The following is a 24,514-nucleotide window of genomic DNA, read 5'->3' as shown; positions in this document are numbered from 1 at the left end:
AGTTAATGCTAGCTTTAATAGCTACAGTAGGTAGATACACAGCAGCTGGTGAAAGCAGTGGTTTCCAGCTATAAATGAGTCACTCTCTTCTGTCTACCGCTGCCTAAAATCAAAGATTTACTTTTTCTTTTTATGAAGGAGGAGTCTTCATAAAACTTTGGGCAATGAAGGAATATGCCTTCTAAAGGCCATCACAGACCAATCGTGATACAAAAAAGCAACACAAAATTCAGAAATGTTCACATAGTGATTTGTATTTTAACGTATGTAGACACCGAAAGTGTTACATTTGTGTGGAAAATCCTCAAAAAATGGACTGCGAAATAAAATGGAGTTGACAACAAATGATGATGAGCTGGTCCTGATGTTTCTAAATAAGAAGAAGTGCTAAAACAAAAAAGGGATTTATGACAGTTTTAGCTGTGTGGTGGGAGCTCTGTCTACTTTTTATCATTGTAAAGATGTACTAGTTAGTATATGTAGTGTGAACAGTATGTCTAATGTGAACTAGCATGGCTAGAATGAGCAGAGATAATGTTATTGTGGCCACATGGGAGTGAGCTGTTAATAAAGCCATGATGATTTGAAACTTGCAGAGAGAAAGCTTATTAAAGCACATTTGATGGCAAAATTGACGAACTTGTGAAGTGGCTTCATAAATGTAAAAAAAAATCCTGTTTAATTTTGAAATTGTTCACCTTGTTCTACTTCCTCCATTTTTCTTCCTACCAGTCTTCTGTCAAACTGTGCCCCCCATCCACTAATTACTCACCTAACATACAGCCATGCTTATGTTTGTTACCTTTCCTATTTTCTCAGCCCATCAGTCAGGCCAGAGTTTTGACTGATCCGTGAGTTTCGAACTGTTTTTGGACCTCTTGGCTTCCTCTTTATTATTATGTTTGCTAAATGGACCTCCAACCTGTCTGTGATGCCAGCAGTAAAAGTAAGATACAACTGTCCTTCTTTGTATGCCAAATCCATCCATCCATTCTCTTGCCAAATCTGTTGTTTTGAATTTGCTGTTGATGCATTTGTGCCCAAACTATATTAAAATATTTGAGTTTTCTGGTTGAAACTTTTTTATTAATAAAATGGAAACTGAAAGTCAGAGGCTTCTGGGTGTACTGCCATGCAGCTTGACACAGATTGGTGTTCTGTTTATTGATTATTACATTTCTAAAGATAGACTAATTTCTTTGCCTTTGCATTGCCTAGAGCAAAGTTCCATTCTCCTTGCTTCACGTGGATTCTTCCACTGACTTTTCATGCATGAGTTTTGTTTTGTTTTTCTTCTTTTTTCTTGGATGGGGGAGTTATTTTTATCTTGCCTAATTACTGACTGATGTGATGGGGAGGACTTGGAGTAGATGTAATATTCAAACAGCGTTCAACAAGAAGCAAAACTGTATTTACAGGAAGAATTTCTTTAGTTTATTTCCCCATTGCAAAATCTTCCCAGATGACACTGGGATTCAAATGGGCAACTTTCCGATAATAAACTCACTTTTAACTGCTGTTTCTCTTTTTCTTTTTTTTTCTTCTTAACATCCTGAATTTACAAATCCCGGGAACAGAGCGAGCATTCGTCTGGCTTTTATTGTTACCGAAGCTTTAGAGCCCTTGGAACAGATGACACATAACCCGACTGGGAGGGCCGGCTCTTTTATAGGACTCTTGAACATCCCAGAAGTCAGTGCAAAATCTAGCTTTATTACTCGCGTGTGCGTATGACAGAGAGAAAGAGGGTGTTTGTGGGAGTTTGGCTCGCCTGTTGTTGTGAAAAGTGTGCCTCTGTGGGAGTCAAGTGTGTGAGTCAGCTATGAATCACACGTTTTGTACCAGTTAAACCAAGCACACACATGATCTTGCTCCTTCTCACACATGGACATGTATGCAGTACATACAGGGATGGGAGTGCATGACTGTTCAGAAAGAAACCGTTATACAACAAACCTACACAGAGACTTGCACCTAGCTTGTGACTCAATTTAAAAAAAAAAAAAAGTTGGCCGAGTACATTTCAGGATTTTTACTAAATATACTGTAGATCAGTGATTCACCACACGGGCACTTAATGGTACTTCTGCACTTCCAAGTGGAGCGCCTAATTACTGTGGTGTAATTCAGCTAATTCGAAAAATGCCAAAATTAGACTTTAAATAAAAAATAAATAAATACACATATAGAGCCACCCGACACATCAGCAGAAAATTTGTTAAGTGAATAATAGCAGCAGACCAACAATAATGAAACCTAAATATAAAGGTTGAGGTGTGGTTAGGAGAAAAAAAGTCTATAACAGCATAGACTGTACTTAAAAGATAGACGCAACCACCATGATTTCACCTGCTGCTTTGTGAACTCTGTCCTGGGCACCACCACCTTGTTGTAGCAACTTATCAATCGCATGTATTGTGACGTCCAGTGTTGGTCAAGTTACTTGAAAAAAGTATTCAGTAACTAAATACTGATTACTTCCCAAAAAAAGTAATCCCGTTACTTTACTGATGACTTATTTTCAAAAATAATTAGTTACTTAGTTACTTTATTTATCCCCTAAATAGGTAATAAAGCAATAGATCTTTCAGCCCAATTCTACTTTTTCTGCATAATCCATCATACAAAATGTAATCAAATGAAAAAGTCTCTTTTTAAAACTTGTTTTATTAGTTTTGATCTTTTAACTTTATGCATCAAGCAAACATTAAATTATATGCAACATTCCCTTTTTTTGGGTCACATTTTTGAATTTATTTTAGACTTTATTCAGTCCGCACAGGGCCAGAGTTTACATACAAACTGAAATATATATATCTACATATCTCTACACATCATTGCACAAGCACTTAACAACAACAACAACAATAATGTACTTCAGTAATATACCTCATAACTCATAATTGTTCACTGTCAGTCTGCACACTGCTGATTTGCACCACCTTTTTAAAAAAAATTTTCAATATATTTTGTATTGATTTTATAATTGAACAGTATACAACAATCACCTTCAAGAGAACACAATAGAAGGTGGACAGCAAGTCAACAAGGTGGTAATACAGCATACATAAATGTTAAAACTGAGTACATTTCACTTAAGTTTATTCTTCAAGCTAATGACTGGTTGCCAAATCTTATAAAACACTCTCTCGGTTAGACAAGGTAAACTCAATTTTCTCCAGGTGGAGTACATTTCCAAATTCTCTCAACCACATTTCAAAGGTAGGAGGTTTATCAGACTACCAGCAGAGAAGTATCAGCTTTCTAGCCACAAGTGTAGTCATTGACACAACCTGCGTCTCTGTCTTGTCCCTTACCCATCCTGGTTCAGACACCCCGAGCGATGCTGCAAAGGGGATACATGGGACCTCCCTGCCAATGGCTTTGGTCAGAAAATCAAACCGATGATTCCAAAAAAGCTGTAGTTTTTGGCATTGAAAGAAAAGGTGAGATAAAGTTCCTCGATCACTTGAACACTTAACACAGAGGGCTGAAACGTTCTTATATATTTTTTTCACTTTAGTGGGAGAAAAATGCAACCTATACACAACCTTGAATTGGATCAGATTATGTCTAGCATTTATAGAGCTAGAATATATATTCTTAATGCACTCTTGCCAAACATCATCAGTAACATCCACCCCCAGTTCTTCCTGCCACTGCTCCCTAAAAGTATCAGATGAAGGACTGTATATATCTAGTAAGGCCCTGTAAAAGTACAAAATTCTAATCCAATTGATAAAAGAATCACCAAATCCAAATTTGGATAATACAGTAAACAAATACGGCCACTCGACCTGATCAAAAGCTTGTTCAGCATCCAAAGCTATTACCACAGAATCATCTGAACACCTAGCAGGACTATATATGAGATTAAATAAGCTACGCAAACTAAAATAAATGTAGTGGTTAGGGATAAACCCTATTTGATCTGGATGTATAAGTTTAGCAATATGATCTTTGAGGCGGTTTGATAAAACTTTTGTTAATATCTTGGTCTCAACAGAAAGGAGAGATATAGGCCGATAGGACGAGACAGACACAGGATCGCGATCTTTTTTAAGAATCAATGAGATTACACCACGATGCAATGAACTTGGCAAAGAGACAGACAATTTTGAATAGTTAAACATACGCAAAATTAGAGGGGCTAGCAATGAGGTGTAAGCTTTATAAAACTCTGCTCCGAAACCATCTGGCCCAGGGGCCTTATTATTTGACATCTGTTGAATAGCTGTCTTAATCTCATCTAATGTGAAGTCCGCCTCCAAATCTGCAACTGCCTCATCATCTAATTTTGGGAGATTACACTTTTCCAGAAAGTCCTCAATTAATGACTGACTCACAGAACTTTTATAGCTATAAAGATTACGATAAAAATCTCCAAAACAATCATTTATTTGTTGAGGGTTTCTAGTGGTCCACCCATGTTTGTTATTGATTGATAGTATAGTTTGTGATGCTTGTGTTTTTCTAAGTAATCTTGCAAGTAGCCTATGAGGCTTATCACCCAATTCAAACAATGTTTGCTTACACTTAGTGATTTGAAGGCAAACTTGTTTGCTAAGCAGAGAATTATACTCACACTTCAATTTAGTAATTTTGCCCAGTAATTCTATTGTGGGAGAGGATTGATAAGTTTGTTCTAGTTGCTGTATATTTGACTCCAGATCCTTCAAAGCCATTTCCTGGGATTTACGTTTAGCTGCAGAGAACGAAATAATGTGGCCTTGAATTACCGCCTGTCATGGTCCTGGGTCGTGTGACCCAGTGTGTTATGCTTAACCTATTTTGATGTTTATTGTTTGCTTAGGTTCTTTAAGGTAGTCCAGTCCTTTTTGTAATTATGTTACCCTTGCATTACGTCTCCCTTGCCCTTCGTGTGTTTATGTCTGTGTGTCTTGTACTGTCAAGTTCATGCTGTCAGTTATGTCACCTCCCCCTGTACTACGTCTCCCCGGTTCATGTCTCATGTTTCCTGTTTTACTTTGAAGGCCTGCATTCACTGTCTGTGTATTCAGCTCACTCCTCCTGTCCTGTCGTTAAGTTCATGTGTGTCAGCTGCGTTCCCATGTGTGGCCACTTCCCCTGATCATCCCTCATGTGTATTTAGTCTCTGTGTTTCTTACAGTCTGTGTCGCGTCGTCTGTGTTCCCACCCTCCGTGTTTCCATGCCTGGTCTGTTGTCTTCCAAGCCATAGCCTCACCATAGTTTGTTCCCAGTTTAGGTTTTTGTTTAGCCACGCCATCCCTGCTGTATTTGCACACCTTGTTTTCAGCCATAATCGAATTTCCCAGAGGAACCCACCCGAGGGATTAATAAAGTTCTATCTAATCTAATAATAAAGGCTCGCCTTCTGTTAAAGCTCACTCCCGTCTGTTCACTTGTGTACGCACCTGGGTCCATTACACGCATTCTCCACTCGGTCCGTCACAGCGGACCGTGACACCGCCTTCATACTCTCCCAGAGAATTGCATCATTAACATCACCTTTATCATTATCATTAACATAATCCAAAATGTGCTTCTCCAATTTCTTATGAAAGGTCTCATCTTTAAGCAGAGTTGGATCGAAGCGCCAGTTTCTTCTGTGTAAATTGGCTAAATCTGCTAAGTCCAGTGGGTTTCCTTTCTCCATCCCCTCCGCAACTCCAAGGATCCTGATATTCTGTCATCTTGACTGCAACTCGAGGTCATCCAATTTTTTGTGATGTAAATCGTATCCTTTCTGGAGCGAGTCACAGAGCGCCTCTAAAACGGCAATCCTCTCGTCATGCCCGTTTATAGCTTTCTCAATATCATGTATCCTCCCAGTTACAGTGGAAAGAGTGGTCTCCATAGCGTTCATCATGGTTGAAATAGCAGTTAATTTGCTATCAACCGAAGTCTCCAATCTAGAAATTGCACTCATTATGTTGGCTGACGTCAGGTTAGCTACTTGGGAAGTCACGGGGCTATTTGCACTTGGCTCCTCAGCTAGCGCGCGCTCGTTAGCCACACTCGCTGACTCACCTTGATCTTCTCCGATTTTTCACGGGCTTTTGAAGCTTTAGGTTTCATTGTTATAAAGTATATACAAACGTCAGGACTCAACAGAAAGGTTTCAAAAAACAGATGGATATGAATAAAAAAATATAGGTTGGTTCGGAGCTCTTTCAAAAAACGTCTTACGCCATTGCTTCCTAACCACGCCCCCATATGCAACATTCTCTGACTGGAAGAAATTTGTTTAACATTTAAACCTACTTTCTGCACATTCCAGCACATAAAATAAAATGATTTTTTGTGTTTACACTCACTCTTTCAAATAGATGCAAGTAAAACACAGCAGAAAATAAATAAAATCAAAGACTCAGCAGTCCCGTTGCCCTATTTTCACCTGTATAGCAGGAGTGGGGCAGGTGGAGGTTTGCCCTGGTGCAGGTGTGCCACAGCGGTCAGTGGAAGGATACGGCAGTTTTTCTGTGAATTTCCCATTCCGTCGTAGCGCACTCGGTGCTTGCTCGGACGTTTAGGGGTTTTTTTGCTGTAAAAAGAAGTTTTCTTCCCACGCAGCGATCAGCGGACGCTAATGTTTTTGTCACTTTTTACGGAATCAAACTCAAAGTAAGATCAGCACTTCCACGCTTTAAACACTGCACGGTCATACTCTCTCCGCACTCGATATATTATCCATTTTTGATCTGCACACAGGTGTTGCCACAAACGTCGCACTCGCTTATGTCATTGTCATGAGACACTCTCACAAAAAAAACCCACGGTTTTAGTAACGCAGCAACACAGCGTGCTTATGAGAAAGTAACAGTAATCTAATTACCTTTTTTGAAATAGTAATCCCTTACTTTACTTATTACTCAAAAAAGTAATCGGATTATAGAAACGTGTTACTTGTAACTCATTACTTGTAACGCGTTACTGCCCATCTCTGGTGACATCACCCACGGATTATGGACTTCGCATTTTGAAGCTTTGATCTTATTATTTTGGGTGTCATGGTCCTGGGCCATGTTGGCCCAGTGTTCTTAGTTTCCTTGTATTTTTGTATTTCGTTCCTTATTTAGGCCATGTTTCCTGAGTTGCCCTGTTGTGTTGTTCCCTAAGTGTTTTCCCTTCATGGCTTTTACCCCCTGTGTGCCCCTCTGTGTATCTGTGAGCCCTCGTCTCTCCTTATGTTTTATTCCATGTTTCCCCAGCCCGTTATGTCTGTGTTTTCCCCGTGCTCTCTCTCCTCCTGTCTGAACCTCTGTGCACTTCCTGTTTACTTTGTGACTCTCACGCCTGTACATGTCATGTTCAGTTCACCCCGCCCTGTCTCGTTATGATTATCAGTGTCACCTGTGTTCCCCGTGTGTTCCCTCTTTCCTCGTTAACCCTCTGTGTATTTCTGTCTGCGTCTCCCTCTGTTCGGCGTCGCGTTCTCCCTCATGTTGTGTGGATCTTCCTGTGTCTTCCTGCGAGTGTTAGTTTACTTTTCCCAGTTAGTTCTGTATGTCCTGTATTCTACCGTGCCAGCATTAAAGCTGTATTCTTTAAGTTTATCCCCGTGTCTGTGAGTCTGCATCTTGGGTCCTTCTCCTGCCTGCCACACAACGAACCATGACATTGGGTCTATGTTATTTTTTTGGAGCCATGCTTGGATAAGACAGTGTGAAGTTATCAGCTAGCTTGGTTACCAAGCTGCATCTATAAACTGTGTGGGTGAAATAAATAAAGACAAACACATCTGTTAATTAGACCCGAAGGAACAAACCAGTAAGATACTAGAAATACCAAAATTTAAGACAACTAGACTGAAGCTTAACCTTTGTAGATGGTCTTTCGAGCTATAATATTAGTCAGATAATCAGTGAAAACTAGTCTGAGGCTGTGGGGATCAACTCCCTTTTGGAGCCAACCCGACCAGGTTGATGGAGGAAGTGCAGTTTGTGGCACTTCTGCTTTGGCTTGATGTTTCAATCAGGAAGTAGCGGCTCCCTAAATTATTCTGTGTTTAATTATCCACTTTACTCTATGTGGTCCTCTGCAGAGCCTTCGAAGTAAAGATTGAGACCATAAACATAAGCAAAGTGCTTACTGAGGTCATAGGTCGAGAGTCATTATCTCATAAACACTTCTTTTTTTTTTACCCGGAGGCGTAATTAAAAAAACTTGCCTGCTGAATGCACTGGCTCCCCTGTTTTTTAAAAGTGCCAGAAGCATATTGGGCTACACCTACTGTATTAAAATTAAACACATCACATTATCATTGCAAATAAAGCATTAAAAAAAGATATTTGAATTGAGTAATTATACAATTCCCAATGATTAGAAAATCAGCCGGGTTGTGCTCATCCAGTTCTTTATTGATTCCCTCATTGAGTCCTGTCTTTCTTCTTTCTGCTTTGGCTTTCAAATCCTCCCGTCCCACTCCTTTGTGCATGCAGAACTGCAGCGAGTTTGACATAATTTTAGTTGCAAATACTTTTCCATCATTTTATTTGTCAATTGATCTCCTCCACTCTGATTCACCCATACTATTACAGCTCAGCCAAAGACTGTATATAAAAATCTAGATAGCTTCTGGATCTGAAAGTTTTTGTCTCCATCTCTAGTTTAAAAAGTTAGGAAATACAACACCATCTTCATGTTCCACCTTAGTGTCCAGAAGGAGGGTAAAGCATGCTTTATCCACAACGTTGCCTTATATACATTTATTTCACTTTCACTGGACACGATTGTGAAGGACCGAGCAGTGAAGGAAACTTAGGCACAGGTTAAAGTCCAAAAAAATTATTTTTTATTTATCCCAAAAAACATAATTGGTTAAATCATGCAAAAATAATCAAAATCTTGGGCCCATAAAAGAGGTCAAAATAACAAAACTCTACTCAAATTTGACAACACTACTAATAACTCAAACAAACTGACCTAACTTAATGAGACAAAGGGGAAACTTAAATAGTGGCTGATCAGCTCACAAAAACAGGAGAAGGGGTAAAACACACAAAACCTAACTAAAGCAAACATAATGAACTCCAATTCCCCCCCATGGTCACGAGTAATGGCACGAACCAATTTGCAGTCTTTCTTTAAAGCTTGCTCCGCCCCTTTTCCACCTCTTGGCTCCTTAATCAAGGGACTGGAACAGCTGGAACTAAGGTAACTCAGAAAACTAAAGATTAATCATACATAACAGTGTAAACTAAAATGTGCGCACTTATTTTAGAATGCAGTGTTATGTGGATATGTGAATTAACTCTAAACCAAAACCAGTTATTTATTGTCCTGTAAATTAATTCCTATATTTAAAGAAAGACAAATGTGAATGCAATGTTACTTTTAAGCCTCTACACTAACATGGTGGGTATTACCACTGTGTGGCTGTAAGTGCAGCCATCACAACGATGAAAAACATCTTTGTTACCATAAATATAACTGTAGTTCATTTAGTAGCCTACTGCTCATGTACATATTAAGTCTAGCAGACCAAACTAAAGTGTTTACCCTCTTCTTCCCTTCAGCTGACATGTTTGTGGGGGTATATTTGACTGTTGCAGAATGAATTCCATACAGCAGTCATTATGCTGTGTATATTAACTGTGCAGATCTGCTTCACTTTCTCTCGTACTGCGTGGGCGTGTGTGCTCGTTGATGCCACTTACAATTTGACTCATCAGTATTCGGGGCATTCACGCTCTCCCTCACTGCCAGTGATAAGCGATGCTGATTATCAGTGAACTTTTGCCACACAGTGCATCGCTCCCCTTCTGTTTTGCCTCTCGCTGCCTCTCTCAGCAATAGTAACACTTTGCCTGTGAGAGCCAACATTGTTTTAATCAGCTTCACATCTATTAAGAATCAGCTGCTATTAACACTCATTAAAACCTAGGTGGTGGAGGCAGGGCTTAGATGTCTTACTTGAGTAAAAATAGCAAAGCCACAATGTAAAAGTGCACCGCCTGGTAATATAGTGCATGTTTTTAAAAAGGGTTTCCTTTACTGGAGGTAAAGGAACTAACTCAAGCTCCGAATCAGTGCTGCAATGGTTGCTTTCATAGCCAACTTATCATCCTCTGAGAGTAGGCAGGACGCAAACGCAGAATCAGAATGAAGTTTGTTGATTTATTTACAGTCTCTATGAACAGTTTTCAAGTAAACGCTCCGATAGACTCCACTCCGTCCTTAAGGTCAATACCGAAACAGACTTCTTTGTCCTCCCATTTGCGATTCCTCCTCGAGGAAAACAGGGCAGGCTCCTGGACAGAAGAGAGGGAGGTAAGAGGCGCACACACATAACAGATGAACAGACTTACTGAACAGAGGTGAGTATCTACCGTGACTCATTTATGCTCTGAAAGAATGACTGAAGGGAACAGACTAATAATCAGATGAGGACGCAGGTAAGATGATTGTTGCAGGTGCACCAAGCCGAAGGGTGGAGACCAAGACAATCCCGCCTCTGAACAGGTAGAGCGAGGTTACCACCCACACCCACACACAAGACAGATAGAGAGAGGGAGGGAGGGGAGAGAGAGTGAAGTGAAGTGAAAGAAATTTGCCGGAGAGCCCAGAGGAGTGGAGGACTATGACACAACAAGTACTGTATTCTATTTCATTTATTATTCATTTTAATAAAAGACTCACAAATGGAGTTGCTCAAAGGAGCTTGATATTGTAAAGAAAAGACACTCTTTGTGAGCCAGAACTTGGCAACAGTGGGAAGGAAAAACTCTGTTTTGACAGGAATGTAAGTAAGGTTTCAATTTTAATACTGTAGTTACTGATATAGAGTGTATAGTGTAATATACTATACTATTATATATACATATATATATATATATATATATATATATATATATATATGGATAGCGTAGTGGTTAGACTACACGCCTTTGGAACAGAGGATCGCAAGTTCGATTCCTGCCTGGGGCATCTGTATCCAGTAAGGGTCCTAAGGCTAGACCCCCAATGCTAAGCAAGCCTACCGCAGACATGAGCGAGACAGATAAATATGAAGGCATGCCGGCTCGGACGTCGCCCGGATCTAGCGGCCTCTTCATGGTTCCCATTCGCCTGCGGGATCCCCAGGTACTTGTAACTGTCCTCTATGTCTGCAATGTTGCCTTCTGGTAGTTCAATCCCCTCAGTTCTGACTACCTTCCCTCTCTTTGTTACCATCCGACTACACTTCTCCAGTCCGAACGACATTCCAATGTCATTGCTGTATAGCCTGGTAGTGTGGATCAGTGAATCGATGTCTCGTTCACTCTTGGCATACAGCTTGATGTCATCCATGTACAGGAGGTGGCTGACAACTGCTCCGTTCCGTAGTCGGTATCCGTAGCCAGTCTTGTTAATGATCTCACTGAGGGGGTTCAGGCCTATGCAGAACAGCAGTGGGGACAGAGCATCTCCTTGGTAGATCCCGCACTTGATGGTGACTTGTGCTATGGGCTTGGAGTTGGCCTCTAGTGTTGTACGCCACATCCCCATTGAGTTCCTGATGAAGGCTCTTAGGGTCCCATTGATCTTGTACAATTCTAGGCATTCCAGTATCCAGCTGTGGGGCATTGAGTCATAGGCCTTCTTGTAATCAATCCAGGCAGTGCACAGGTTGGTCAGTCTGGTCTTGCAGTCTCGGCTGACTGTTCTGTCTACCAGTAGCTGGTGTTTTGCGCCTCTGGTATTCTTGCCAATTCCTTTCTGTGTCCCGCTCATGTATTGACCCATGTGCCTGTTCATCTTAGCCGATATGATGCCTGACAGGAGCTTCCATGTAGTACTGAGGCAGGTTATTGGTCGGTAGTTGGAGGGGACCGGTCCCTTCTTGGGGTCCTTGGGGATCAGGACCGTCCGACCTTCGGTTAGCCATTCTGGGTGTCTCTTGTTAACTAGCAGCTGGTTCATTTGTGCTGCCAGATGCTCGTGGAGTGCAGTCAGCTTCTTTAGCCAGTAGGCGTGAACCATGTCGGGCCCTGGTGCTGTCCAACTCTTCATACTGGAGACCCTTTCTTGGATATCTGCCACTGTGATGGTTACTGGACCCTGTTCAGGGAGGTCGCTGTGGTCTGCCCTCAGATCCACTAGCCACTGAGCATTGCCGTTATGGGTTGCGTCCTTCTCCCATATGCTCTTCCAGTATTGCTCCGTCTCCAGCCTTGGTGGTGCTGTTCTCTTATGTATATATATATATATATATATATATATATGAAGGAAGACCATGTATTTAGACGTGCATTATAAACATATTTTGACAGAACGGTGCTGTCACTCTTAAAATGAACACTGTGAATTGTACATTTGATGTTTGATACCTAAGATTACACAGAATAATACATTTGTCTACAGTGAAGGTGAAAATTTAACATGAATAAAGACAAAATGTAATGTTAGAACACGTAAGGTCTGAAAAAAAATCTAACCAAAAATCATCATCATCACTGACATTGACTAAAGACTGTATGTAAAAGATGGACATTACCAGCAGGGCATCATCCACTGGTGATAGTCCTGTTATATAATGCACTCACGCTTGTATTGTGGTCATATTAGTCACTCCAAGCATTTTAGACCTCAGTGGCACAAGTCTAGAGACTTGCTGCTCACACCCTAGCAACCTCTGGTCACTAGGGAAGAATTGGTATTCCCTAGCAACATAGCATTGCATGGCTTGGATAGGTGTGTGATTACTGTATGGAGGACAAGACTTATACTGACTTTGGTTTCACTCACCAATATTTAAACCATAGAAACAGGGAAATGAATAATACAGAAATAAAGAAAACAATTCAATAAGTAATTCATATTGCCAACTTAAAAAAATCCATCCCCCAGAAATTTGAAGCTTACAGATTTTAGGCTGAGCTACATTAGTCAGAATGGTGTCAGTCTGCTAAAAAAACACTTATAGTGAGTGAATACCTTTAAATGGAAGTACTTCATATAATTTTCTTTCCACCACTTTGCCAATTAAAAAGGTGTTACCACCTTTACCGAAGGATTTCATATTAAGTCCTACTTACAGTGGCTTGCAAAAGTATTCGGCCCACTTGAACTTTCCCACATTTTGTCACATTACAGCCACAAACATGAATCAATTTTATTGGAATTCCACGTGAAAGACCAACACAAAGTGGTGTACACGTAAGAAGTGGAACGAAAATCATACATGATTCCAAATATTTTTTACAAATAAATAACTGAAAAGTGGGGTGTGCGTAATTATTCAGCCCCCTTTGATCTGAGTGCAGTCAGTTGCCCATAGACATTGCCTGATGAGTGCCAATGACTAAATTGAGTGCACCTGTGTGTAATCTAATGTCAGTACAAATACAGCTGCTCTGTGACGGCCTCAGAGGTTGTCTAAGAGAATATTGGGAGCAACAACACCATGAAGTCCAAAGAACACAGCAGACAGGCCAGGGACAAAGTTATTGAGAAATTTAAAGCAGGCTTAGGCTACAAAAAGATTTCCCAAGCCTTGAACATCCCACGAAGCACTGTTCAAGCGATCATTCAGAAATGGAAGGAGTATGGCACAACTGTAAACCTACCAAGATAAGGCCGTCGAACAAGGAGAGCGCTGATCAGAAATGCAGCCAAGAGGCCCATGGTGACTCTGGATGAGCTGCAGAGATCTACAGCTCAGGTGGGGGAATCTGTCGATAGTCAGTCTATTCGTCGAGCACTGCACAAAGTTGGCCTTTATGGAAGAGTGGTAAGAAGAAAGCGTTGTTAAGAGAAAACCATAAGAAGTCCAGTTTGCAGTTTGCCACAAGCCATGTGGGGGACACAGCAAACATGTGGAAAAAGGGGCTCTGGTCAGATGAGACCAAAATGGAACTCTTTGGACAAAACGCTATGTGTGGCGGAAAACTAACACTGCACATCACTCTGAACACACCATCCCCACTGTCAAATATAGTGGTGGCATCATCACGCTCTGGGGGTGCTTCTCTTCAGCAGGGACAGGGAAGCTGGTCAGAGTTGATGGGAAGATGGATGGAGCCAAATACAGGGCAATCTTGGAAAAAAACCTCTTGGAGTCTGCAAAAGACTTGAGACTGGATCGGAGGTTCACCTTCCAGCAGGACAACGACCCTAAACATAAAGCCAGGGCAACAATGGAGTGGTTTAAAACAAAACGTATCCATGTGTTAGAATGGCCCAGTCAAAGTCCAGATCGAAATCCAATCGAGAATCTGTGGCAAGATCTGAAAACTGCTGTTCACAAATGCTGCCCATCTAATCTGACTGAGCTGGAACTGTTTTACAAAGAAGAATGCTTAAGGATTTCAGTCTCTAGATGTGCAAAGCTGGTAGAGACTGGCAGCTATAAAGTATTGACTCAGGGGGCTGAATAATTACGCACACCCCACAGTTATTTATTTGTATGTGGAAAAGTTCAAGGGGGCCGAATACTTTTGCAAGCCACTGTATGTGTACCTCAGGTTACCTGAGCCAAACACGCAACACAAATCACATCTGAGCAGTTTGATGTCTTCTTATCGAGTGCTTTCATGCTTGTCAGTGGAGGCTGTGAGCCGAGATATCGCTCATCGACTTGAAGTGTTTGGAGGTCCAGATAGTGGAATCAATTTGTGGAGTTTCCTCCCAAAATGAGATAGTAGTGAAAAGAATGATTTCTTATCTTCAAAACCAATTGCTCGTTGTTCATTTTAAAGCCACAAAGCCAGGATATATTTACATTTTTAGTGATAAAACTTAGTGACTTTTTCTTTTTTTTTCCAATGATGATGGGTTTCAAGCTTTCACTTTTTTCATCTGACCCGATGTATGGCATTCTGGGACTGAAAGCTTCATTTAGATTTAGCGGCTAAGGAGGAGGGTGTAGAGAGCGACAAATGCTGTTTTGCTGGTTGCTGATGAGAGAAGGAATTTGTGTGTGGGAAATAGTTTGCATGCAATTTAGCAGCTGGCTTGTGTGGGTTTTTTTTTTTTTTCCTGTTTGCCCTTTTTTCTCCCAATCCTTCTCTTCCTCTGCTCGCTTCCCATCCTGCTTCGTTTCCCCATCTTTGTTAGTGTGGTTATGATAGATGAGTGTATTATAAAGCGGTGACTTGAAGCAAGGGGAAATCAATGCTCATTCCTCAGAGGTGTGTGTATGTGTGTGTGCTTTCCAGCTGGCTGTTTGTTAAGGGGTTAGAAGCTGGATACATTCATTGTTTTGGGAGCCAGGGGCTGCAGCTGAACTGCTCTGTCTTGATCTGCTTTCCTTTGACTCAGCAAACACACTCTGGCCAGACAAACACACACACGCACGCACGCGCACACGCACTCAAAGACAGCACGCACCCACCCACTAAAACGCTCACACACTAGCAGATCTAGAGAGACCTGCCCACACGTACAGCACAGACGTTACACAATCCAGCAGAGAGTAAAGTCTTACCTGGTTTGCTGCCTAATTGCTCGTCCATTACTTCTTCTGTTCTCGACTCTTGTTTGAGTTACAAGGTTTTTTTAAGGTCCTTTAGAGACTCTGAGCTGGACATGAACCCATAAATAGTGGTGACATGAGAAAACTTTGTTTCTGAGACAGTAGTAAAACTTCCTCCTTTTTATTTGCAGTTGTTTTGCAAATAGGTGTGTGCTTTTCGCATGCATGCTTAGAAAACAAAAGTGGGTCCTATCCAGATTATAATATCAACCCTCTAAGATTCTCAGTGCCTCTTCAAATCAGATATCTGGGGAAATGAGCAGCTGCACAAAGCGTTGGGACAACAGATGCAAACTCCTTACGGCTTTTGAAAAAGTGTGATGTTTACGTGAATCATTTCAAGTTATTCATTTGAGAAGATTCATGCAAACTGAAAGTGAACAAAAATTGCTTTAAACAGGTTTCAGATGTGGTTAATGGGACCAACCATTCACAGATCGCTGATTTCTGAAGGCTGAATTTGCAACAGTGTTTTTGTGATCACCTCAGGCAAAATAAATGGTCTACTGAGGTATATTGAGCTTGAAGCCAGAGTCATCAGTGTCACGAAGTAACGCGTTACTGTAATCCGATTACTTTTTGCAAGTAACGAGTAAAGTAAGGGATTACTATTGCAAAAACGGTAATTAGATCACCGTTACTTTCCCGTAGGAACACTGCGTTACTAAAACCGTGATTTTTTTTTTTTTTTTTTTCTTGCGAGAGTGTCTTATGACAATGACGTAAGCGAGTGCGACGTTCGTGACAACAGCTGTGTGCAGATCAAAAATGGATAATATATTGAGTGCAGGAGAGAGTATGACTGTGCAGCGTTTAAAGCGTGGAAGTACTGACCTTACTTTGAGTTTGATACCATAAAAAGTGACAAAAACATTAGCGTCCGTTGTGCGTGCGAAGAAAACTTCTTTTTACAGTGAAAAAAACCCCCTAAACTTCCAAGCAAGCACTGAGTGCGCTACCACGTAATGGGAAATTCACAGAGAAACTCGCGGATTCTTCAACTGACCGCTGCGGCACACCTGCACCAGGGCAAACCTCCACCTACCCCTAAACTTCTTTTTACAGCGAAAATAGAGCAACAGGACCGCTAGTCTTTGATTTTATTTATTTTCTGCTGTGTTTTACTTGCATCTATTTGAAAGAGTTAGTGTAAACACATTTTTTTTTATTTTATGTGCTGCAATGTGCAGAAAATAGGTTTAAATGTTAAACAAATTTCTTCCAGTCAGAGAATGTTGCATATAATTAAATTTTTGCTTGATGCATAAAGTTAAAAGATTAAAACTAATAAAACAAGTTTTAAAAAGAGACTTTTCCATTTGATTACATTTTGTATGATGGATTATGTAGAAAAAGTAGAATTGGGCTGAAAGATCTATTTATCACCTATTCATGTTGTAAATCGTGTTTTTTAAAAAGTAACTAAGTTATTAGCTACTTTTGAAAATAAGTAATCAGTAAAGTAACGGGATTACTTTTGGGGGGAAGTAATCAGTAATTAGTTGCTGATTACCTTTTTCAAGCAACTTGACCAACACTGGTTATCAATGCCACTGAAGGAAGCACAGCTGCAGTTACAGCAGAGCAAAGAGCACCACAGTCACAGTAATTTGCATGCACTCTGTGGTTGATGCTGAAAATGCAAAAATATGTTTTTATGCTTGCTTCTAATCTGCTGCTGAGTCTTTTTTTTCTTCTACTGAGCACACATTAAAAAACTGATCAGTCTATTTGTAAGACAGTGTCAGACCTCATGTATCAAGTTTCAGAGCGCTAATGTGCAGCTGTCATGGCAGCACCAAGCAGTAAAATAATGATTTTCTGCAGCGTCGCCTTCTCACTGCGTTGCCTTTTTCTGTTATTTATATACATACATACATACATACATACATACATACATACATACATACATACATACATACATATATATGTGTGTATATGACATAGACAGAGTTGATAACTACCATTGTGTAATTTGTTATCTGACTGGGTTTTTTGTTTTGTCAAGCCAGCTATTGCAAAGAAAGCCCAGCTGTGCTGAACTTGCTTTGTAGTACGCCCCACCGAACAGCAGATGAGTGAGGCTGTTGTGCTCACAGTTAGACTGCGTTCCTGAGATGACCATATTAAGTTGGGGTGGCTGTAGCTCAGGTGGCAGAGCAGGTCAGCCACTAATTAGAAAGTCGGTGGTTCGAGCCCAGGCTGCCTCCTGGCTGCATGCCAAATATCCTTGGGTAAGATGCTAACCCCATGTTTGCCTACTGGTGGTGGTCAGAGGGCCCGGTGGCGCCAGTGTCCGGCAGCCTAGCCTCTGTCAGTGCGCCCCAGGGCAGCTGTGGCTACAATGTAGCTTGCCATCGCCAGTGCGTCAATGTGTGTGTGAATGGGTGAATGACTGAATGTAGTGTGAAGCGCTTTGGGGTCCTTAGGGACTAGAAAAAGCGCTATACAAATGCAGGCCATTTACCATATTAAGGATATCAACTCTCACTGACATCAGTCAGAGCCAAGATTAGAAAAAATCTGTGGGAGGATCTTACATCTTTACACGGATTGCTTAGTACATCAGTAATACATCAGTATTTCACACTTTTCTATGTTTAGCATTAGCATCTAGCACTGTAACTGTTTATGACTGAGAATAGAGAAAAGCATAGAAGATTATCAAAGTAGATATGCAGCATCTCTAGTCTCAGACATTCACCGGTTTCAATTTCATTTCAGTCTTGGAAGAAAAGTATTGCAGACGTTTAAAACCTGCGAGTTATCAGAGGTATAAAGTCTTAATTAAAGGCTTCGCTGTGCTTTAAATGAAATACTTGTTAGATTACTTTCTGTCATTTGTCATGACTACAAATGCAGTTTGTATGAACAGAGGAAAGGCTGCATGAAAAGGATACACACAGCCAACCTGCTATTTTTACTGCTTAGAACGCTCAAAATATCAAGGTAACATGATTCATCGATTTTTGAGTTTTCCCACCTCGTGACTGTTGTTACTTTTCTTGTTCACTTAATTACAATTTTCCTGTGAAGTTAATAATCGAATTGTTTGACTTTACACCAGACATCCTTCCTCATGCAACGCTCCAATTTGAGACTGCAATTTGAGTACACTAGCTGGTGATCCCCGTTCATGAGGTTGGGGTTGTGTTTTGCTAACATTCACCTCACAAGCGAAAGGTCACTGGTTCACACGCTAGCATGCAACCCCTGTTGGTTATGAGCCTGGATAAATGGGAGGGTTGTGTCTGGTTTAAAAATCTGTGCTAAGCCAAATATGCACACCAATCTTCTGAGAGCAACTCTTTCATTGACCTGCAGCTAACAATCACCTCATTTTTGTAAAACCTGAATATCAAGGGTCACAGCTGCCAAAGTGAAACTCAGAGAAAGAAAGCTGTTAGGGCAAAAAAACCACAGTTACCCAGGCAGTACTGATGTTCTAGTATATAGCCAGGGTTTCATTTTCCACAGAATTATATTGCAGCTCTAACTTGTAGATGATGTATGTAAAAAATATCTTTGACAAATTCTACTATAATCTAGCTTTAATGTTCACAGCAGATACATTTAAGACTGTATAGAAAATAATGCCAAACACTGAATGTCTGGAACTGCATTGCAGTTAAAAATTAAGCCTTTACATCCAACAATTTATCATTTTTTTGTAACATCTTATCCAACTTAGGATCACAGGGGGATGCTGGACTCTATCCCAGGTACACAGGGTGAAAGGTGGGATATTCCTTAGACAAGTCTCCAGTTCTCACATCTAGAACCATTGCCAAGTTAGAACCATCAATTAACCTAACAAGCATGCATTCAGACTGGGAAGAAACCCAGAGGAGACCGACATAGGCTGTAGCTCCACACCAAAAGGACCCAACTAAGCAGGAGCTTCAAACTCAGAAACTAAAAACTGCACCGCCGTGCTGCCCCACTGCATTTGAAATGATTCAGGAAGATGTAAAACAGGCCTTTCACTTGTGGAAAAGAACTCACTGAATCTAAGAGATTTCAGAGTAGAAAATCACCTCCATATATCCTGTTAGCACTGAGGTGGAGAGGCAAATAGACAGTTTCATTCTTTCTTTCATTTCCCTCTCCATTCCCTTTCATTTCTTAGTAAAACAGCTTTGAAACTAACACATACACAAACCGAGTCCCAAAATGCCTTTTGTGGCTCTCCCGTCTCTCTTAAACCAAGCTCTGTCTCCTACTTTACCTTTTGCTGCACTTGTTTTAAAACAGGCAAAATGTACAAAACTGCGAACAAGCTAAAACGTCTCAAAAACATGACACAGCAGCTGTTGTGTTATATCAAACAAAATGGAACAAGCAGCAGTAGAAAAACTGGCATTGCATTTTTCTGTGCAGACTAAAAGAAATCTGTGCTCCCTACTGACAGACTTTAAAGAAGGAAACCACCGTTGATAGTGTGGCAAAGAAAGCTGTTTAGGGCTTCTGGAGTGCAGCCCAAAACCTATAATTTTAAGTGGGAACGTGTGCGGTTATTGATCGGGGAATAAACGTGTTGAAGAGTGTCTGAGCTGTCGGCAGGCCATGAAGAGTGATGGTAGCGTTGGGATGAGAGTTTCCTGAGAGTCTACAGCCAATAATTTCAAACTACCTTCTGTGTACTCCCATAATTCCCATAAATATAGCCTTTAATCATATCACTATATATATCTATAGGCTCTTTATAGTTATGGTTACTGACAGTATCCAGCAGTAGAAATGAGTGAGCAGAAAAGTCACAGTATGACAATAGAGAGGAAGAAATAATAATAAATAAAGACAGGATGTGACTTCATTTTCTGTAACGATAATGCCAAATAATTCTGCACATTACAGCATTTTATTTTTTATTTAAAAATAAAATAAATATTTAAAAAGTATAAAGTGACATTTGCTCTGACACATTTAGGTGTTTGGTGCAAAACCTACAATTACTTTGTAAGGTGATGAGCTAAATACTAACAGCACAATGCTACCCCTGCCTGGTAATTACAGAATGCTGACGCATGTGCGACCACCCTTTGTCCCTTCCTTTCATAATAAAAGTCCTTATCATATACCGCGTATGGGTATATGATACCCATACGCGGTATATGATAAGGGCACTATTGTTTGGTCACTAGGCAACAAGATAACATCATGAGATATCATGCATAATTGAAGTTTTGTTGATACAAATGAAATGTCATTCATACTATAAAACTGCATAAATTATAATATATATATTTTATCATTTTATTGTGCATAAAACCTACTAATGGGTCAATTTAAGTGATGGTACGTGGTTGCTAGGCATCATATGGTATCACAATATGGGATGTCAAGTTTGTTTTTTCAGCTCCTGCTTGTGTACGATGAGTTCATGGCCACACACACAGAGATTAAATGAAATATAGTAAGATACATGTTTAAAATGCTATTGTAAAGAATGGAAACTAAATGAAGCTACTAAAATAGATTAAAGATTATGAAATATAGTATGAAGTAAAAAGCGGAATACATTTTTATGTTGACCAAATAAATTTTATCATTTAAAAACATACAGAACTGACTTAAAGGGACAGTTCACACCCACAATTAAACAGATATTTAAACTGTTGGTGCAGGTAGCCCTCCTCTAAGTATATCAGGAGCATGCAGCTAGCTAGCATTACAGCTGAGAGGGGGAAGCCATCCTGCCATCTGACAAGCACAGGGAGAGGCACGCTTTCTTCTGATGCGTGTGATTTGGCAGAAGGATAAAAGTTCCTGTGAATCTTGTCACATGAAAGTGAATGTTTTTTTTAAATTATTTATTAATTTCTTTAGAATAAAAGTGACATTTTTCAAATATAATCTTTTAATTGATTTATTTTTTCTTGGCACTTTGACAAAGTGCTTTTTTGACTCCATTATTTTTAAGAGAAGGCAGACATCTCTGTATCCATTATCTCTGAAATTGTGATTCAAGCCAAAACTCTCTAGATGGGGGTTAAAAACATGCACATTTAATTTTACATGTAATATTAATTCAGTTATGAAGAATAGGTGTATATAAATGTGTTTGCATTATTTTTATCCCATCACTCTAAAATGTATTACAGCTAAATTCATGCCAATAATTAGGAAGCTATTCGAACCCATAAAAGTAGGTCTTAAGTTGTCTGAAGCGCTTGTGTTGAAGGCACCTGTACTTCTTTTTAGATTCTTCAAGAAGACCTCTTATCTGAAAGGTGCTCTTATCTTCAGTTCTAAAAGCTCCTGGAGAGTCCCAGGTGTTTAAAAACTTTAGCACTTCTTCTTGTTTGGGTCCCTTTTTGACCATTTAAACTGATTGGAATCCAGAGGCTGAAGGTGAAGGTTGTGATCCCAGTAGTAGGTTTTGGAACAAATGTGAATGTGTCTCTTGCGAGCAACCTTGATAATGTGCTTGTCTATTGCAGGTCTGGACGACTGCTTGCAACAGTATGTGTGTGTCTTTGAGCGCGGAGGTGTTTGTGGGGAGCGGCTGCTGAGGATTAGCCACGCCGAACTTGAGGAGCTGGGAGTCTCTCGCATCGGACACCAGGAGCTCATTCTGGAGGCTGTCGACTTGCTCTGTGCCCTGGTGAGTTTGTGTGTTCTGCTTTGTGCTTCACTGTAGTGCTGAGCTCTCATTAGCAGTCTCTACAGCTGCAGCTTTAATGTATGCCACTGCCAGTAATGTGTTAGTGTCCTCCGTTAAACCCTGGCATTTCCTAATTGTCCCTATCTCAAAGTAAAAACAAATAGCCTCGTTTTGAACATTCGGAGTTCGAAATTAATGCAATGAATACTTTTTTGGCTTGAGAAACATGAATTTATGTTTATTAGAAAAAATTGATTCAGGGTTAGCAACATCCTTTTTTAAGGAATATCTGGCAGAACATCAACATCAGCTGTACAAAGCAAGCAACACTGAAACTAAGGCGGCAATATATGAATCATAAAAAATGAGTTACAAATAAGTCATTCAAATGAGGACAGCAAAAATAAAGTCAACTTAAGATGATTAGCATTGTTTTTAGATATAAGATTATAAGGAAGATGAAACCTGAAACACAATGAAACCAGTTTAGCAAAAGTACATCTTAAAAAGAAGAAAAATAATTTCCTCAAATACCAAAATAGTAAATTGGGCAAACTGTTAGTTTAGCCAGACCATTAAGTTATCCATGTCATCTCAGCGCCAGCCCACTGATACCCTTCTACACACCCAGTTGATGGGTGTGGCTATTTTAGCTGCTTTAGTTTTCAGCCCGCCCTCCACTCCAGCTCCTCCTTTTCTCACTGTATCTGACTGAATCTGTGCTGAATGTGTTGTCATTAATCTCTGCTCTGTGCTATGTGAGGTTCTTCCTGCTGCGCTCCCTGCTTCTGACTTCCCATGTATGCACATTAAAGGGTAGATCCATACTGTGAAACCGAATTTAACGCAGCGCAAAACAACAGTCTTTTTGTAGCACTCTCGACTGAACTGAACTTGTCACCCTTCTCTGTGCAGTGCTTTTGTCTTCTCTGCGTTGTGTGCTGTTTGCTCCACATCTCTGACATCTCCAGTCAATAAATCTGAATTAAAGTTCCTACAAGCAGATTTTAACATGAGGGCAGAGCAGATGATGAAAATGGCTTCCAGCAGCCTGGTCACATATTCATTCAGACAATTATTCCAAAAAAGAAAAGAAATCTCAGGAAAACTAGATAAATGTCACGATAATCATCATCATCACCCACTCAGACTGCGTTCTCTGAATAATTCCAACAACCATTTTAGTCATTGTGAGTCATTCATATCCATCATTTTAGTCGCCTCCATCGTGGAAGACAATAAAAGACAAAATGGAGCTTATTTTTTTACAATAAAATTGACCAATATGCAGCAAAATCTTAATAAAAGCTGGCAAACCTGCTGACAAATAATTTGTATTCATGAAGGTTCGCTGTTCATGTTTATATCTTTGTTTACATCTAGAACTCAGGGCTGGAGACAGAGAGCGTCAGGACTCTGGCTCACAAGCTCGGCGCCTCAGCCAAGAACCTGCAGAACTTCATTTCCGGACGGCGTCGGAGCAGCCAATCAGAGAGCAGGAGCTCGCGGCGCCTCCCCAATGATCTGCTGACCTCTGTGGTCGACCTCATCACCGCTGCCAAGAGCCTGCTGGCCTGGCTGGACAGGTGAATATACTCTCTAAATTTGTCTTTGCGCACAGACGCGGTGTGTTTATCCAAAGGAGAGATGATGCAGGTTGGTGCTTTAGTTGTACAAACAGATTTTATGATTTACCCTTTGTGGTGTGCCATAGGGTATATGCTCGAAATCTGAGGATTTCCATGCTTGCAGACTGTTTGTGTTATTCAATGATTCACTTGTATGACAGCAGATCTAGTCATGCGAGAGATAAAAATGTGAACTACGTCAAACTTCAGATTTTAGCCAAGCCATGCAGCTCTTTGAAACCTAAATCAAATAAGTCTTTGCAACAAGACCAATTCTCCTCGGTACACTTGGCAGGTGATGTTTTTCCAAGACTCTTCTGTGAGTTTAGGCTGTCTCAGTGTCTTCTGTCTGATCCTCACCATCATGGAGCCTGATCCCAGACTCTGTGATGTTGAGATCCGGGCCAGACCACCTGTTGCAAGACTGAAGTTATCAGACACCACCCCGATGCTACTGTCTCGGTTTGGATTTGTTTATTAGCACAAAAATAGATAGAAAACTTGTTCTGAGTACGATCTTCTGTCATAATAAAGGCTGTTCAAATTAGGATTGTTCAATATGTCCATGATGAAAAAATTAACAGTGTTTATGTAGGGCGATTAACACCACATGCTGCAGGCACTTATACTGTGCAATGCTTTTAATTAGGGCCCTCCATGAACATAACTCAATAAATTTGTCTATTACATTTATTAAAACGGGACCCAGAGAGCTCAGAAGGCTTTGCAGTGATATTTTGATGAGATGACATACTGTATTGACTTAAGTTAAGAAAGTCAATAAGCCTTCAGTGGTCAGTCACTAGATATTTTGGGTTTGCTCAGCTTTTGTTCTACAT

At 40.4% G+C, this 24,514-nt stretch overlaps 1 protein-coding gene across 1 annotated transcript in view; it reads left to right on the top strand.

The window, feature by feature from the left end:
• The window catches only part of cnksr2a (connector enhancer of kinase suppressor of Ras 2a), an 85,234-nt gene that overhangs the window by 6,072 nt on the left and 54,648 nt on the right, over window positions 1-24,514 (top strand). Inside the window, exons 2-3 of the mRNA XM_085362048.1 lie at window positions 21,884-22,047; window positions 23,431-23,633. Coding sequence (XP_085218174.1) covers window positions 21,884-22,047; window positions 23,431-23,633 — 367 coding nt within the window. The remainder of the gene's footprint in view (window positions 1-21,883; window positions 22,048-23,430; window positions 23,634-24,514) is intronic.

Source organism: Diplotaxodon limnothrissa, linkage group LG9 (assembly GCF_057381915.1).
Source record: "Diplotaxodon limnothrissa isolate DT_005_m linkage group LG9, D_limnothrissa_male_GT1.1, whole genome shotgun sequence".
NCBI classification, from domain to species: domain Eukaryota; kingdom Metazoa; phylum Chordata; class Actinopteri; order Cichliformes; family Cichlidae; genus Diplotaxodon; species Diplotaxodon limnothrissa.
The sequence above is the reverse complement of the archived record's forward strand: the minus strand, read 5'-3'. Positions and strand labels throughout refer to the sequence as shown.